The 17,306-nt window shown below is 42.0% G+C and overlaps 1 protein-coding gene and 1 pseudogene across 1 annotated transcript; both read right to left on the minus strand.

Moving 5' to 3' along the window:
* Nucleotides 1-1,651: 1,651 nt before the first annotated feature.
* LOC148000689 (uncharacterized) lies at nt 1,652-5,859 on the minus strand. The gene is made up of 4 exons (XM_087586938.1): nt 5,694-5,859; nt 4,784-4,943; nt 3,283-3,414; nt 1,652-2,841 (listed from the first exon to the last, which is right to left on the minus strand). Exons 1-4 carry the CDS (start codon nt 5,782-5,784, stop codon nt 2,634-2,636), a joined length of 591 nt encoding a protein of 196 aa, XP_087443064.1. The 5' UTR covers nt 5,785-5,859; the 3' UTR covers nt 1,652-2,633.
* A 10,417-nt stretch (nt 5,860-16,276) lies between these two features.
* On the minus strand, nt 16,277-16,796 carry LOC148000690 (glutaredoxin-1 pseudogene; annotated as a pseudogene).
* Between the last annotated feature and the right edge of the window lie 510 nt (nt 16,797-17,306).

Consider the following 17,306-nt stretch of genomic DNA (forward strand, 5'->3'; position numbering starts at 1 on the left):
TCCTCTACTGCTGACACCTTGGGAAGGTCCTGTGGCCATTTAACATCAAAAGCAGGCCACTCTAAGTTATATTAAGTGATCATTAGTCCTAAGAACCTGTCCCATGTCAAAAAATTTCATCAGTCCAAGTCCAAGAACACAGAAAACAAAAGAACAACTAACACAAAGTACCCTCTTTCGCAGCTGAAGTACACAGACCAGCCTGTTCATGCCACGGACAGGATATCTCAGGCCTTCTGCTCCAGCCACTGGCCAGATCAAAGTCCTGTTACTGAGGCTGTCCGAGCCCTCCTTAAGCTTGCACATATGAATCTAACCAAAAGCAGAACACAAAGAAGCTAGATAGAGGAGACGTAGACAACTGTGGTACATCGCTCAGGCTGTCACTTCCCCAATTCACCACTCTCCTGTGGGTCTCCTCCAAGAGGTGAGTTTACTGGCCAATACACAAAATATGAGGTACAAATTGAACCACTACCTGAACCTCCTGAAATGTCACTCACAGAGGAGGAAATCTATGTAAAGGCAAGAGTTTAGTCATTCCAAAATATCAGGGTCATCCCATTTCAAAGAGAGAAGTCCCTGAGCAGAGTCTACCAGGGAGTTATATACTTGCAATTAGGGTAGAATTCAAACAATTGGGGCAGAATTTGGACAAAGGTAACTATATAGGGTACAATCAGGGGGGAGAGGCAACCTCCGAATAGACTGGCAGTCAGTGGGCTGTTCTGGGACTTTCTGAGGGAGTCGGATGGGGAGTCACAGGAGGCTTTTTCAACAGTCTGGTTTGCAGCTGTTGCAGGAACTACACTAGCTCTACTCCTCCTGGAAGGGAGGGGTCCTTCTGTGCTCAGAGGTTGGTGGTGGAATTTTCCCACTGGCCTCAGATTTGTTCCAACTCGTGCTCTTTCATGGGGACTTTGGATTTGGAAAGCTGTGGAAATGCTTTAAATAGGGCTTAATGGGCTATCCTAGAACAAATATGGAAGACTTTGTTGCTGAAAGTGGTTTAAATTGTGTGACTCTGTCCCAAGCATACTGTGAAGAATTTCAATATTTGCTTAGAGACTCTTTGGGGAGATTTTATGGTAAAGAATGTGGCTACCTTTTGCACTTGTCTGAAGATTCTGCATGAGACCTAGATTAAGAAAATCAGATAAATTGAATTTAAAAAGAAGTCTCAGAAACACCACTATGTGGCCCCCATAGTCTCATAGGTTTGAAGAAGCCTCTGGAAGCCTCAGAGTGGAATGAGGTTTGTATATGCTTGGCCCAGGGAGCGGTACTATTATCAGGTATGGCTCCTTTGGAGTAGGTATTTCCTTGTTGGGTCAGGTGTTTCGCTGTGGGTCTGGGCTTTAAGACCCTCATCCTAGCTGCCTGAAACTGAGTATTCTGCTAGCAAACATCAGATGAAGATGTAGAACTCTCAGCTCCTACAGCACCATATCTGCTTAGATGCTGCCAGGCTCCCACCTTGATGATAAGGAACTGAAGATCTGAACCTTTAAGCCAGTTCCAATTAAATGCTGTCCTTCATAACATTTGTCTTAGTCATGGTATCTGTTCACAGCAGTGAAACCCTAACATAAAAACTTCACATAGATGCCTGGAAGTTTAGATAATTAGCATGCATACCCCATAAATGTGTCCCTACATATCTCAAGAAACACTTTATTCAGGTGTGATCCATTGCAACTAATAAGGAACACGATGAAGGACAAACGTCCACGGTAGGGGCTGGAGAGATGGCTCATCATTTGAGAATTTGTTTCTCAAAAGGCCTGCAGGGCACCTAACAATCCTCTGTCACTTAAGTTCCAGGTGAAACCCAATGACCTCTTCTGGCCTTTGGGGAACAGCATGCACAGACCTACAGAAGGCAAAACACTCATAAATGTAAAATAAATCAACAACAACAACAAACAAAAACAAAAGCACCCAAAGGAGGGAAAACCAAAGGAGAAAACTCAAGGGCACCTTTGCCTGGATATTTTGTCCAGCTTTTAAAGAAATCTAGAAACTGAATTGTAAACTATGTGGTCTGCTTGAGTTGAAATCCCAAATGGAACATAGTACATTGTCAAGAACAAAAGTCATCATCCTAATCAAGAACAAGAAAACAACCAACCATAAAAACCCTATCCCCTGAAAGGTCTTGCAATTTATTATCTCTTCTGTGCAGTTATAATTGATATCATGTTTGAAGGAAACCAAAAGCAAGCAATTCTGTTTCATGACTGCTTCTATACTCCCTATAATATTGTTTTATTTCCTGGGAGATACCTCAGAACACCTGATGAATATTCCATTAATATGTTCAACACTCTCATCCACAAAAGAGTATATTTTAGCGGTCGCTAAATATTTGATAAGGATACAGCATTGATAATTTTTTCATCATGAAGCTGGTATTCAGAGTTGGACACACAATCTACACTGAAAGTATAATTGTCTTTGTATCTCAGTCTGACTGGGAAGTAATTATGATGCCCAATCCCTGTGAGAATGCAGAGATCCATCCCTGCCTGAGAGCTGTGGGATTTCAGATGGTTACATCACACTTCAATAAAGAAGGTTCTTAAGAGTGACGAGTTCGAGATCACTGTTTGATTCACAAGGATACATTCGATTTACTCAAAAGTAACAGGACACAAGGATCCAATATCTGCGGTGTAGATGGTCTTGCTGGCCTCCTCACAGAACCTCTTTCCCATTCTCATCTCACAGGATGCTTGCAGTTCAGTCTGCTCCACCAGCAGTTTTCTGTTCTCATTCATCAAAATCCTTACATTCTTCTTCAATTCATTGCATTCTCTCAGGAGGTGGAAGTTTCTGATGCTGAATCAAAAACAAATAATGGTAAATCCCAGGCAGTTTCTGTTTGCCTGCCACTCCTGCAAGTACAATCATCCCTTCAAGGGCCCCATCCCCAGGCATCTCCAGAATAGAGCCACCGTTTGCATGTTAGCACCAATTAGAGGCAGGTCAAATCCCGATCCGCATTCCACGGGAATCAAAGTACTTCAGAAAATCCTGACACTAGAGGGTATATATACATCAAAGCAGAGGAAATGGTGCATATGGGTGCTTATGTGTTCATGGTATTCTAAAGCCATTGGCAGGTGGAGGGCCAATCCCCTCTGAGGGATGATAGAAGACCCAGCAGCTATACAAATTTTCCATGTGTTTCTCAGGGATCCCAGATCTTTTTTCAAAGTCATAGCTGGACAGAAGTATTCCCTGCCTAGTGCTGGGGTCTCCTTTCTGTCAGTGACTCACCGGTAGGAATTATTTTCTTGTGTGAGCTCCTTGTACTTCTCCATGGCATCACTTATCCAGTTGGTCATCTTATGCATATCCATCGTTCTCATCTCATGTTGGGATTTAAGCATTGGCAATTCAACACTCAGCCTGTGTTAGAACATGACCCAAGGAACAAATAACTGTCTGAACTCTTGATTTCAGAATTAGATGAAGTGTAAATAAAAAATAGCCAATAAAAAATTCAAATTCAAGGAATGGGTGCTAGGGAAGAAAGTGGAAAACTCAAAGACCACAGCAAAAACACAACAGTGAGACTCAAACCATCACTCTCCCATAGAAAATATTTCTCTGCAAATCAGCACACATTTGTTTTGAAATAAGGGCTCCTTAAAAGGCTGGTGAGATAAGGTCCTACAAAGACCCTCTGTATAGGAGGGGGAATGCCTGAGAGCTGCATGTTTGGGAATATCAAGTGCCAAGAATTTATTCCCACAGTGACCTTTTCTAGGTCAAAATAAAACATCCTTGGATAGTTAAAAAAAGAAAAGAAAGTTCAAAGCAGGAAAATAAATAAATAAATAAATAAATAAATAAATAAATAAATAAATGAAATCAGACTGTTCTCTGGACTACCTAAGCCCATTTATATAACACAAACTTGCTCCTTCCAATGGTGCTGGTTAAACTAATTATCCTGGGCATTGGACGGCAGAGCCAGGGGACCAAATGTAGGGAGCAGACCTTCAAGATCTGGCCAGGTAAGCATGAAGGAATTGAACAGTTGTGTAAGAAGTATAAGATGTTTCCTCCAGTCTGTGCCATAGCCTTGGGTCCAGCAGAAAGATGTGATGACATTTCTCTTGTTTTGAATGCAGAGATTCTCAATCCTTGTTACATGACTCCCAGAGGCCATAACTACTTTTTACAGGGAAGAGGATTCATAACACCTCCTCCCCTCAGGAGAGTCCTATGTGCCAGCAAGGTAAACAGAAGGAGCAAAGTGCTCTGTTGATCAATGACGGCCTCCACAGACTTATCACTATCATGACCTGCAAACCGTTCATCAAACAAATCCTCAGACCCAATCAAAGGTCCCAGACTCCCTGATCCTGAGCAAAACACACACAAATACTTTCACATCCATCCATACATCCCAACCCATATACAAACATAATTAGAATGCCAACTTTATCGTGGAGGTGCCATAGAATCAGTGTATAACGACCAAAATCACAGTAAGAGTGAGGACATTCAGGCATTTCATTCACACACTTAGATGCAGCAAGTGTGACCAGGTCCTTCCAGCTGTTGAAAAAGACCAATCCAACTCCAAGGAGCTCAGGGTCAAGTACAAGAGAGGTTGACCCTAAACACACAGCACCTAGCTTCTCTCACAGGCCAGCACCTGCCAAGGCTCCTTAAAGTCCAGGATGAGAGGTGAAACACTTTCTTGATGTCTCTTGGCTTAGCAGAGAGAGCACAAGACAGTCAGTAGGTTACAGGACATAATGACTACCTGTAGTTCAAACCATCATTGACATAAAGGTCCAGGATTCGAGAAAGTTCATCCCGCTCAATTTTACACTTCTGGATTTCAAGTTTTAGTTCCTCCAATTTCTTTATACGCTTTTCATGGTTACTGATGAAATTTTCTGATGATGCCTTCCGAATAAACCCTGTAGATAGATAAACACAAGTGAATGTACATATTTGATAGCCCATGGGTAGAAAAGACCATTCTGAGTCTCAAAAAGGAGGTTGAGGAAGAGGAAAGGCTGGAGACTTGTTGAATCCCTGAAAGAGAAGAAACGCTATCCTTAATGTGGACTCTTAAGCTATTTCCCTCTTCCCAACCTCCATTGCCATACATAAGCCTCACTCACTATTACATGATCCCTCATACTGAAAGATAGAATCTACCTCAGACATAAAGATTTGGGACATTGTCAGCAGATATCAGACGTGCAGCAGGTAAATCCTGGAGTTCACAGCACCATCAAACCCTAATCGTGTGTTCAAGCTTAAAGTGTCTGCGACCTCAATTCATGACTAGGGGGTTCATCCTTCCTTGTTGTTGTCACCACAGACTTAGTAACCTACAGTAATCTAGAGGATGAAGTGCTTCAGCACCCAACCATGAATGGGCACATTGTTATCCTCATAGGGCTTCCTCCTGGCATTCCTTGGCAGTAGAAATTAAAAAGCTCATAGAAAAGAAACTGCAGGCCTGCCAATTCCTGGCCCTCTGTCAAATTAATCATCAGGACTCTTGACTCTTGGTCTGCAATTGACAAATTCCAAGGCTCCTGCTTGTAAGGCCGACTCCTGAAAGGCACAGCTCAAACCTACCTCCTGGAGGAAGTTCCCTGACTCTACCCAGTACTCACTGTGCCTTCCCCAGAATGATTTCATTCTTCCATACTTACAAGACAGGAGGCCAGCTTTCTTCTGCCTCAGTCTGGTCTCTCCTTGGTCTCCCCTCTCCTTCTGAACTAGCTTGAGCAGCTGATGAAACATGCCTGTTTGTGAACCCAAAAGGCACTGAGGGAATCCCACAGGCAGTTGGTGTCACCACAACACTGGTGACGTCACAGAAGATTCTAGTGCTCTCTTAGATACAAGAGATTGTCCAAGGAAGAAATTACTGATGATGTCACTGGGAAGTTCTATGGCCTCCCTGCTACCCAGCTCTCCCAAAAGCAACCAATTTCTATGGGGCCCTTTTCTGCAGCCTCTCCTGTGACCCAGGGAATATCCTTTGGCAACTTCTCCTCCAAAGTTAGATATTTCTCTCTGCTTCATCGGATGTCATCAATGCTCTTGATGGGGAGAGTTGGTTACAACCCTGAATTGGATAAGAGATTTTTGTTAGCACCCAAATCTCTAGGGACCACAAATGAGGACGATTTATATCAATAATAAATCTACACCTGAGACGATGCACATACATACAGTCCAATTCCCAAAGTTTCCCTGTTTCCTAGAGGCCAATATATTTCTCCTGTAATTTTAATTTTATAAAACCTGAATAATATTTGCTTATTGTGCATTCCTTGATAGCCAGGACTATTTCCACATACACGTCCATGTATTTCACAAAGTCAATGTTAATAATCCTACTTCTTGCAATAAAAACTCCCTTTTCTTCGGAATATAGGGGATCAACTACAGGGCAAATATAAAATCATAAATTTATGTCCATTCTTTTACATATTAAGTAGGACATCATTCCTTTCTCAAATATAGCCAGACAATTAAATTGCTCATCAGTGAGTAAAGGTCAACCTGGACTGCGTGTTCCTACATTGTAGCCCGACAGCCATCACTTGTCCAATATCTGTCTTCCTTAATTTCCAAGTCCAGGCATGAGGATATTGGGGGTTGCCCCTTGATACTTTATTCCTAACAAACATAAGAATCAGCAGGATGGGCAGGGAGTCGATTGGCCTGAGGTCAGGTTAAACCTCAATTTTAGTGGGCCCATAAGTTCAGGGGAAAGTCCATTTGGCATTGTCATCTGTGGCTTCTGTGTTCTTATCCTAGGTGTGCTCAATCTGTGCTATGACACCTCCTAACCTCACAGACATAAGAGTCTAAAACACGTCTGTCTTCTCTGGGAAGGGCTCTGCCTCTGACTCCCACCTGGAGTTGGACAACATCGCTATACAAAGCTCAAAACAGAGGAGTGGAGATGATGGATGCTTCAGAAGTTTAGGGTCATTTCTTCCAAATAAGGCACATATTTTTCCAATGTAATTTTTCCTTTGTTCTTTCACTCATGGTGGCTGGCTTCTTTCCTGGCCTGAAGTATACTGGAGTCCAATCTTTTGGATGACTGAAGCATCTTTTTTTGAGATGAAGGCCCACCAAGGGGCCTGCTGCATACAGGCTCCTATCACCAAGGAAGTTGTTGCTACAGAATCATAGCATGGTGGTAGCAGCACATGGTCTCTCACAGTCTTCTCTGCTGCAATTGCTAAAAGAATAATAGGGTTGTTTGTTTTTTAATATTTTATTGGAAATACCTACAATGCTGGTCAGAGTTGATACATGCCTTTAATCCCAGCACCCATAAAGTTTTTTTTTTCTTTTTTCTCTTCATTTTTTGCAATTGTTGTTAGAATTCCTGTTGTTTTCTTTGGTAATTCCCTCTATTTGCTCTGTACCTAGAATGTTAAGTCCACACTCTTCATGGCCCTATTCTTCATGGTAAAGATTTTGCTCATACCACCCACACCACACATGATCACATTATTTACTTTCAAAAAAGGAAAACAGGCATGAAGAAGAGAGTTAACGTGTATGGTCTCAGGTAATCAACACATCACGAGTGCAGGATGGCATCCTAGGGTTTTGGATTACCCAAGCTTCTGGTTTTGAGATTGACAGGCCTCTGCAGAAGTCTCCAGTTGAGTAGCAGAGAGTCTGGAAAGGCTGAAATAATGGCTTCCCATGCATGGAAAAGGCTGCCCTTCAGTGCCTCTGCAGCCTGAGGCAGAGGTCTGCCAAGAGCACAAGGGCACTTGACCAGAGCTGGTAAGGGACTGCCTTTTGGATGATCCGTGAGACCTGGATGAACAGAGGCCTCCAGAGTCCTGATAAAGGGAAGGAGAGTCACGTAGATGTGCTGGAAACAATCGATCTTTGGGCTGCAAGTCGTGCATTTATCTTTGCTGTGTAAATAGTATTTGTAAGTGACAAAGGCATCCTACTTTATCATGTCTAGTCACTCTAGTTGTTAAAGTGTTTGCTAGTGTAAACATAGTAGAGTTAGTACAACAATACACTGTGTCCCATTTTGTTAAAGAACTTTATTCTATTTTTTATTTATACATATTTTACTTATTCACATTGCATGCTGCACACTGCCCCCCAACACCCGGTTACTCTCTCCCACAATCCTTCCACAAATCTCCTAGTATATTCTTCTCTGGGTATATGAGGGCCAGCTATCACAGTAGATCCCTTCTTCCACCAAAGACAATTTACCCATCCTGGGGCAGGTGCCGAGGATGCTGGTAATGGACGCCTTGGGCTTTCTTCATGCTCCAATTTGCTGGCTTTGGGAAGTTCATGCAGATCTGTCTGTGAACTTGGTACTTCATATAGACAGCACACAAGAAGCACTGATTTGGATAATGTTCTTGAGAGTATATTTCAACAAACTTACCCCCACTAATATTCTAACAATGACAATGGTAATGGGACACTATACATCTATTCCAGGAGTTTCCATTTCTGAGAGCAGCAGAATAGAAGCCCACAAATTGGCAAAGCTAAGTGAGGTCACACAGGGGACCTAAGAGCACACTGCTGCTTTCCTAGAGTGTATCCTAGAGGCTTATGATATCTATACACCCACAGATCGATATGCACTGGGCACCAGGCTAATTCATTGCTTTTGTCACTCAGTTTGCCACTAATATTAGGAATCCCAAAAGTCAGAGAAATTTGGAGGTATGAATAAGTCCCAGGGGCTGGAGTAAGCTCAAAAAGTTGTGACAACAAAGCACTGATTAAGAATCAGAGAAACAAGATGCTCACCAAGACCATAGTCGTATCCCATTAAGAAAATATGAATAATAAGCCACCAGGTGAAAATATAAAGTAGGAGGTCAGAGCCCTAGAAGGTCTATCCTTTGCCCTCAGGGAAGCAACCATTCTTTCAGCCATTCCCGGTCCTCTGCCACACAATCAGAGACTTCCCCCAACAACTCACTGACCTTTTTCAAAGACCTATCTGGGCTTCTCCCTGTAGAATAGGACATGCAGAGTCCTTGAGGAGCCGCCAAGAGGTCTCCTCCACACAGGCTCCTTGTGGGCAAAGGAAAATGTTCCTGCGGAATCTGCCATGGCAGCAGGAGTTTCAACCAGGCTGCTCTTCCTTCCAGCTCACTGGATGCAGGCCTGAGGCCATGGGGTGTCTTGGAAAGGAAGAAGCACACACTACCTCACTGCTCTCTCTGCTGGCGAATGCTAGAACTGTGATAGGACGTGTGTGTTTATTAGAAGCATCCACAAAGCTGATCAAAGTCAGCACACGCATTAATCCCAGGATTCAAAATTTATGTTAATCGTTGATGTTCTTGTTTTTTGTTTGGTTTTTGTTTTTAATCCCCCCTCCACAGCTAATTGCTCTATACCTAGAATATTAAGCACATGCTCTGGAGGGACCTATTCATGTTAGGCAATGCTTTTTTTCTTACTAACCACTCCACAGATGATCCCATTATTTACTTTCAAATAAGAAGACAGTCATAGAGAAGTGACTTAACCAGTATGCTCTCACAGAAGAAACACATCACGACTATGGAATGGCACCCCAATCTTTTGCATTTGTTATGCCTTTTAATTTTTTTCATTCTTTATTTGTTTTTAGTTACATTCAAATGTTATAGCCTTTCTCTGTTTCACACCCATATCCCCCTACCCCATCCCCCTCACCCTTTTCTCTGAGGGTGTTCTCCCCCCCACCCAACCCTTCCTGCCACCCTTCCCTGACATTCTCCTACACTGGGGCATAGAGCCTTCGCAGGACCAAGGGCTTCTTCTCTCATTGACGCCCAACAAGCCAATCTTTTTCTACACATGCTGCTGGAGCCCTGGGTCTGTCCATGTGTACCATTTGAATGATGGTTTTGTCTCCTGGAGCTGTAGTTGGTTGGTATTATTGTTGTTATGGGGTTGCAAACCCCTTCAGCTCCTTCAATCCTTTCTCTGCCTCCTCCATTGTTCTCAGTTCAATGGTTGACTCCAAACATCCGCCTCTGTATTTGTCATGCTCTGGCAGTGCCTTTCAGAAGACAGCTATATCAGGCTCCTGTCAGCTCGCACTTCTTGGCATCACCAATATTGTCTGGGTTGGTGGATGTATATAGACTGGATCCCCAGTTAGGGCAGTCCCTGGGTAGCCTTTCCTCAGTCTCTGCTCCAAACTTCATCTCCACACTTCCTCCTGTGAGTATTTTTGTTCCCCCTTCTGAGAGGGACTGAAGCTTCCACACTTTGGTCATCCTTCTTGAGCTTCATGTGGTCTGTGGATTGCATCTTGGGTAATCTGAGATTTTGGGCTAATGTCCACTTATCAGTGAGTGCATATGATGTGTGCTTTCTTGTGATTGGGTTACCTCACTCAGGATGATATTTTCTAGTTCGTTCCATGGCCGTAAGATTTCTATTAAGTCTTTGTTCTTAATAGCTGAGTACTACTCCACTGTGTAAATGTACCACATATTCTGTATCCATTCCTCTGTTGAAGGGCATCTGTGTTTTCCCAGCTTCTGGCTCTTATGAATACAGCTGCTATGAACATAGTGGAGCATGTGTCTTTGTTGTATGTTGGAGCATCTTTTGGGTATATGCCCAGGAGAGGTATAGCTGGGTCCTCAGGCAGTGCAATGTTCAATTTTTGAGGAAACTCCAGACTGATTTCCAGAGAGGTTGTCCAGTTTGCAATCCAATCAACAGTGGAGGAGTGTTCCTCTTTCTCCGCATTCTCGCCAGCATCTGCTAACACCTGAGTTTTTGATCATAGCCATTCTGACTGGTGTGAGGTGGAATCTCAGAGTTGTTTTGATTTGCATTTCCCTGATGACTGAGGATTTTGAACATAACAGAAAGCCTTTTAAGAAACAACGCTACCCTAACTGGTGGTCTGCATGTGGTTGAGTGCCAATTGATCCATTTCTATCTCTTTCTACAAAGTTCAAGTCCAAGTGAATCAAGGAAATCCACATAAAACCAAACATGCAGAAGCTAATAGAAGGGAAAGTGTCGCAAAGTGCCTAGAACACATTTGCACAGGAGAAAGTTGTCAGAACAGAATACCAAAGGGTCAGGCTCTAAGATCAACAGTAAATGTATGAAATCTCAACAATCTGAAAACTTTCTTTAAAGCAAAGGACACTGCCAATAGGTAAAACAGCAAGCTACAGATTCGGAGAAGAGTTTTACCAACCCTATATCTGAGAGAGTGCCAAAATTCCAAATATACAAAGTACTCAAAAAGATAAACTCCCAGACAACCAAATAACCCAACTTTTACACTGGGACAGAGAGCTAAACCAAGAATGTTCAACTGCGGTATCTCAATGCCTGAGAAACACAACAAGAAATGTTGGACATCCTTACTTATCAGAAAAAGGCAAATCAAAACGAACCTGAGATTCTTCATTACACCAATCAGAATGGCTAAGATAAAAAACTGAGGCAGTAGCAGATTGGGCTGGGATGTAGAGAAAGTGGAACACTCCTCCATTGCTGGTGCGATTACTAGCTGTATAGCCACTCTGGATATCAATGTGGAGGATCAGGGAACATTGCAAATAGCTTTACCTGAAGACCCAGCTTTACCACTCACTTCAGGCATATACTCAAACATGATCCACATATGACAAGGACGTGTGGATGAATATGTTCATAGCAGCGTTACTTATATTAGTCAAATGCTGGAAACAACCACGATAGACCTCAACTCAACTGAGGAATGAATGTAGAATGTGTGCTCTATTTAAACAGAGGAACAGTACTCGGGTATCAAAGATGAATACACCAAGAACTTTGTAGGCAAAGGGATGGAACTGGAAAACAGTGAAATAACAGAGATTGAAAAGGACATAACATGGGATGTATTTAGTGACAAATGGATGTTAGCCCAAAAGTTCAGAAGACTCACTATACAAATCATTGATCACATGAAGGGTAACATGTTAGAAGGCCAAATTGTGGATGCTTGAAACCCACTTAGAAGGGGGAACAACATAATCATGGGAGGCAGAGGGATGGAGGGACCTAGGTAGAGGCAGGGAAGGATGGACAAGGAGGGTGGGGGAGTAGTAACAATGAAAAGAGACAAGAGAGAAACCCAGAGGAAAAGTGGGATAAATAACAATAAGCATCAGTGGTGGGTGGTGAACTTGGGTAACCCAAATGAAAAATGAAGAAGTCAAAATCTTCTCATTTGCAGATGGCGTGATACTATTTTAAAAACTCTAAAAATGTATCACCGTCTCTTAAGACTGATAAATACATTCATAAAAGCACAATACAATGGGAACACACAAAATTTCTTAGCCTTCCTTTATGCCAATCCAAATCATACCATGAGAAAATCTGGGAAAAATTTCCCTTATACTAATCTGAAAATATAAAATTAAATAATGTGGAGTAAAATACTTGAAATGCAAAGACAAATATGAATTAGTTAGAGGTGATCCTAAATAGAGACAACCTGTCTCTAAAAACTTAAGTTTCTTAAAGCTGAAAATACATTCATAAAAGTAGTAGAATGCAAAATTAACCCACAAAACTCATTACCTTTCCTGTATACCCAAAACAAACCATGGGAAAGAAATCAGGGAAATATTCTACTCCAAATAGTCTTAAAATATATAACAAAACACCCTTGATAAGCACACTTATAAAGCATACTATTAGTAAGAAGACATATGAAGTACCCACAATCCATCCTGAATACATATAAGAACTTTCCAGCTGATGTTCTGAAAGACATTAAAGACTTGAATAAATCAAAGCTTTTATATTTTTATGGATAAGTAGATAATATAATAAGGTCAGTTTTTGGTGAATTAATAAAATTAATACAATATATAGTGATTAGAAATTTTACTGCAATAAATCACCCCCTTTATAAAACTCATGAATTTGACTATAAATATTCTACTATGGGACAAAGGACAACTTTTAAAGTACAAAGAGCTAACATATTTAGAGAGATAGCTTTAAAGAGAACAAAACATGGAGGAAAAAATGTCATGTGAAAAAAATTTAATAGTTACCTAAGCAGTGTCATGTGGTTGGCAGAGCGAATATTTCAACAGTTTAGAGTGTCCAGGAACTGTGTTTATTGATTTAAAAACTGAGGTTCCATACCTGCAGGAGGAGGGACTATCAGAGCAGATCTCAAAAAAATTCCGATTGTTCAAGTTAGTTTCCTATTGTCATAGGAAACATAAAAATGCCAATGTGGGAAAGTGAAGGTTTTATTCACCCCATAAGTTACAGTTCATCATCAGTGGAATACAAGAAAAGAACAAAAGGCAGCAGCTTGACAACAGAGAGGAACTCTGCTTACTCATCTGCTCAGCTACCTTTCTCTATGACCTCTCCTCCCCTTACTAGGGCTGGTACCACCCACAGTGGGCTAAGTCCCCATACATCAACTGCCATCAAGAAAATGCCAAAGACACAGTCTGCCAGCCATTCTGATGGCGTCAATTGCTCCAGAATGCATCATTTAGACAACTACAATTAGCCATCACAGCAAGGTATAAAAGGAAAATACAAACCTTAGCCTGCTCCAGATAAAAGTAACACTTCATGAATAGAATTTGAGGTCAAAAGTGAAGTTTCATGTGAGGAAGAAATTAGAAGGAATTATGACAGAAATTGCACTTTATTTAAAATAAAAAGTGACAACAAGCTGAAGCCACAAATAAAATGTTGGTAACTTTGACTTCTTGAAACCTCTTCTGGAGGCTGCAGGGTGGATGCAGGGCATGGTTGTTGGCTGGCACCACCATGGACCATCCAGAGTTTTGGTGGAGGATTTTCCATCAGAAGCCTTAGCCTTACTACAGAGGCCAGGTCCCAGGTACAAACCATAGTCACTCAATTGGATGACAGATCTTGTGCTCCAAAGACATGGAGGAATCCATTTAGCCTTGACTTGGGGACGGCTCTAACTAACTTCAGAGTCATAGATATCGCAAGCATCTAGAACACCACAAGACCCATTGTCTAACACCAGTATTCTCTGCTGTGCCCTCAGTCACCACGGTAATAATCAGTGGTGAGCTCTATAGTATTATTTGTTCCAGTTTCCTGGTGGTGCTGCCTCCAAACCCTGTTTCTTTGACCCAGACAGAAGCTTCAAGTAAAATAATAAATACTTTTTGCATTGAAAGCCATTGGTAGCTTGTAGTTGTAGTTAACAATGAAGACCTCAAGCAATCTTCCCTCAGTCCTCCTGTTTTAGCAAGGGTTTTTTTTTTTTTTGCTTTTGCTTTTGCAGTTTGTTTCGTTTTGGTTGTTTTCTATTTTATTTTGTTTTATTTTGTTTTGTTTTCCTTTTTGTTCTATTCTTCTTAGGGTGCATGGAGTGGTCAAGAAGTGGTTGGAAAAAGGTCAAGTACAAATTCAGATGCACAGAAAGACCCCAGTCTTTCTGGCAGGTCCACTGTGTTTGCTGCATTAGGGCTTTTTCCTTTTGCCTTACATGTTACTCATTTTCACTCTCTTGGAGGCTTTTATCCAGTCATAATTAGTAACATATCTATCATAATTATTTGAATTTCAATTATCCAATTCTAACTACTCTATCTCCTATCCCAAACCAGAGAAAGGCGTTGAGTCCTGTAGGGTGTGGTTTTGATGCTTAGATCAGGAATCTTCCTGTGAACACTGATCCCTGATAGTTCAATAATGATGCTGTTGGCCAACCAGCTGGGTGGCATAGTCAGGTCTTCTAGTTTTCCTCCAGGCAGGCAAGGAGACACAAGGGAGGAGAAGGGATTTAATACTTCAGAGGGAGTAAGAACTACCAGCCATTTGAGATCTAGGGCTGAGTGGCAATTGGTGGCCTCCCAGATGGGCTTGGTGTAGCAGGCAGGAGGTTAGAAACACAATAAGCTGAGAGCAGATTTGGGTGCTGAGCTATGACTAAAGGACACTGAACAACTGAGCTGAGGGCAGATTTAGAGGTGCTGAGCTGGGAGTAAAAAGGAGGGCATCCTATTTGGAGGAGACTTAGAAGAACCTGGCCACTGAGCCATCTCATCGAAAGTATCTTAATGTATGTGTCTTTTATGTGCAATCCAAAGAGACCTGGGCAGGGTTGATAGCTTGGTCTGCCTAGAGCTTAAAGTGAGGCAGTAGAAACAACACTCTACAGAGTCCTATGTGAGCAATCCATGGGCATTAAGGAGCGAATCCAAAGTCACCTTGACTAAGAGAGTTAGAGCTGACCCAGATGTAGCTTTTCACTATAACCATCCCTTCCTTTTGATCTTTTAGTGTGCCATTTGTTCAAGAATATTAGTGAGGAAGAGAATATGACTCTAAAGGTTATTCTTGGTTGTTAAATTGTCTTCATCTGAGATTACCAAACCACAAAAGTAGAGGGGAAATCTGTGAGGGATTTCTGTTTATTGTAAATTCAAATTTACTTCTAATCTGGATATTTGATGTAGGAAGTCACACCTTAAACCCAGAACTTTAATCCTGATCTTCTTTTTTCTTTTTTAGTCATCTACAGATCCATCATTATTAGGAATGTGTCCTTCTCACTGGAGACCAGAGAAGAGACCTACAGTTCCATGATACTTAAATGTCATAGCAAGACATCAAAACAAAATGTCAAAGTGTGAATGGAGGAAATTATTTAGGACAGTGTTTTGCAAACAAGTTTTGATACAGATATTCTTGGAAGGAGAGCTCTGCAATTTTGCATTTCATATTTGACTTTGCTGGTACTCTGACTAGGATCAACATAAAACTTCTTGGGATTTTCTTAATCTCCTTTACGAATAGAGATCAATGAACCATCAGCTCTGTCGTCTATGTTATTATGGCTACAGTGAGGACCAAGTATGCTAAAGCTCTTCATCTGATTTTTCAAACAGCGTCCTCATACGAGTGTGGACTTCTGTGGGTTGTGGGAGGGCAAGGTTGAGAACACTGGCTGAGAGCTGTGAATGGAGAAGTGGGACGGTGCATGCAGGAGGGAGGGAAAGGCCTGAGTGTGGCTCATGAACAAATTCACAATATCCATTGATTTAATAACCATTCAGGAAGTGGACTTCTGCAAAATGACTTCAGCTGACCAGCATGGCAGGAAACCAGAAACAGATTCAATGGGGATTTAGATCAACTGGATGGGAAACATGGGCTTAGAGGCAGAGACGTGTCAGCACATGATGAATGGAAAATCAAGCCAGTGTTGTCTGTTAAGCTTCTCAGCCCCATGGTTAGAGGCAAACAGCAACAAGTTTTAGCACTGAGGAAAAGAAGAAATAAAAGCCAATTTGTTGAAAATCCCCATCACCAAAAAGTAGTGACATCCTCTGTGATGCACATCATCTCTCAGGGGTACTGGCCGTCGGAATGGCTGGATGATGGCTCTCGGCATGGCCTCTGCCTGCACCCCTTTTCCTAACTTCAGAGCTCAAATCTGCTTCAGCCGGGTCATCAGCTCCCCATTCTGTTGCATGGAGATCAGATCGCTGCGTCTGCCTATGCAGTCTTTCTTTACCTATGAAGACCTGAAGAACTGTTCTCCATCCAGTGAGCTGTTGTAAATAATCTTGAATCTCATTGGTGTTGTTAGTGGCTGTGATGTTCACAGATTCCAGAAGACCATGTTTGGAAGGCAGTTGACTGAGGATTTCTTGGGTCTTTCTGCAATAGGGGCAGGTGGGCTGGATGAACACGACCACCTTCCCAGATGGGAACTTGCAGTTCACAAACCACTGAGCCACGCTGACAGGCTGCAGCTTTCCAGGAAGGAACATTCGGTTGAAGGTACTGGTCCCGTGTCAAATAGGATTGGAAAACCAGATGTCTTTACTTCTGTGGACTAAGATCTGGAAAAACCCAACTACATAAAAATCTGAGGACAAGTTGTGAGGGGTTTGTTCTTTCCTTCAATCATGTAGGTCCTAGGGAAGGAGCTCAGGTGTAGGAAGTTGGCAACAATTACCTTTATCTGCTGAGCCATCTCACCTGCTGAATCCCTCATTCATGGAACTGAAGAAACTCTGTATCCATCAGGTATTCTGTGTATGTATCTATGTATCATTCGCAGAGTAGATACTTTTGTCTCTTGGTTGGAAAGCACTAGTCTGGAGGGCTCTTGGTTGGTCTCAGTAGTCCAGTCCAGGAGCTGCTTTACAAGAATCACTCACTGATCTGGAAGAAACTCTTTTTAGAGGCAGTGAGATCTTCTGGAACAATATCAACCATCCTTCTCCCTTCCCAGTTTTGAACTGAATCATTCTCCACCAAAGGCCTGTGGTCTCTGC

The sequence above is a fragment of the Rattus norvegicus genome, chromosome 15 (genome assembly GCF_021556685.1).
Source record: "Rattus norvegicus strain SHRSP/BbbUtx chromosome 15, alternate assembly SHRSP_T2T, whole genome shotgun sequence".
NCBI lineage: Eukaryota > Metazoa > Chordata > Mammalia > Rodentia > Muridae > Rattus > Rattus norvegicus.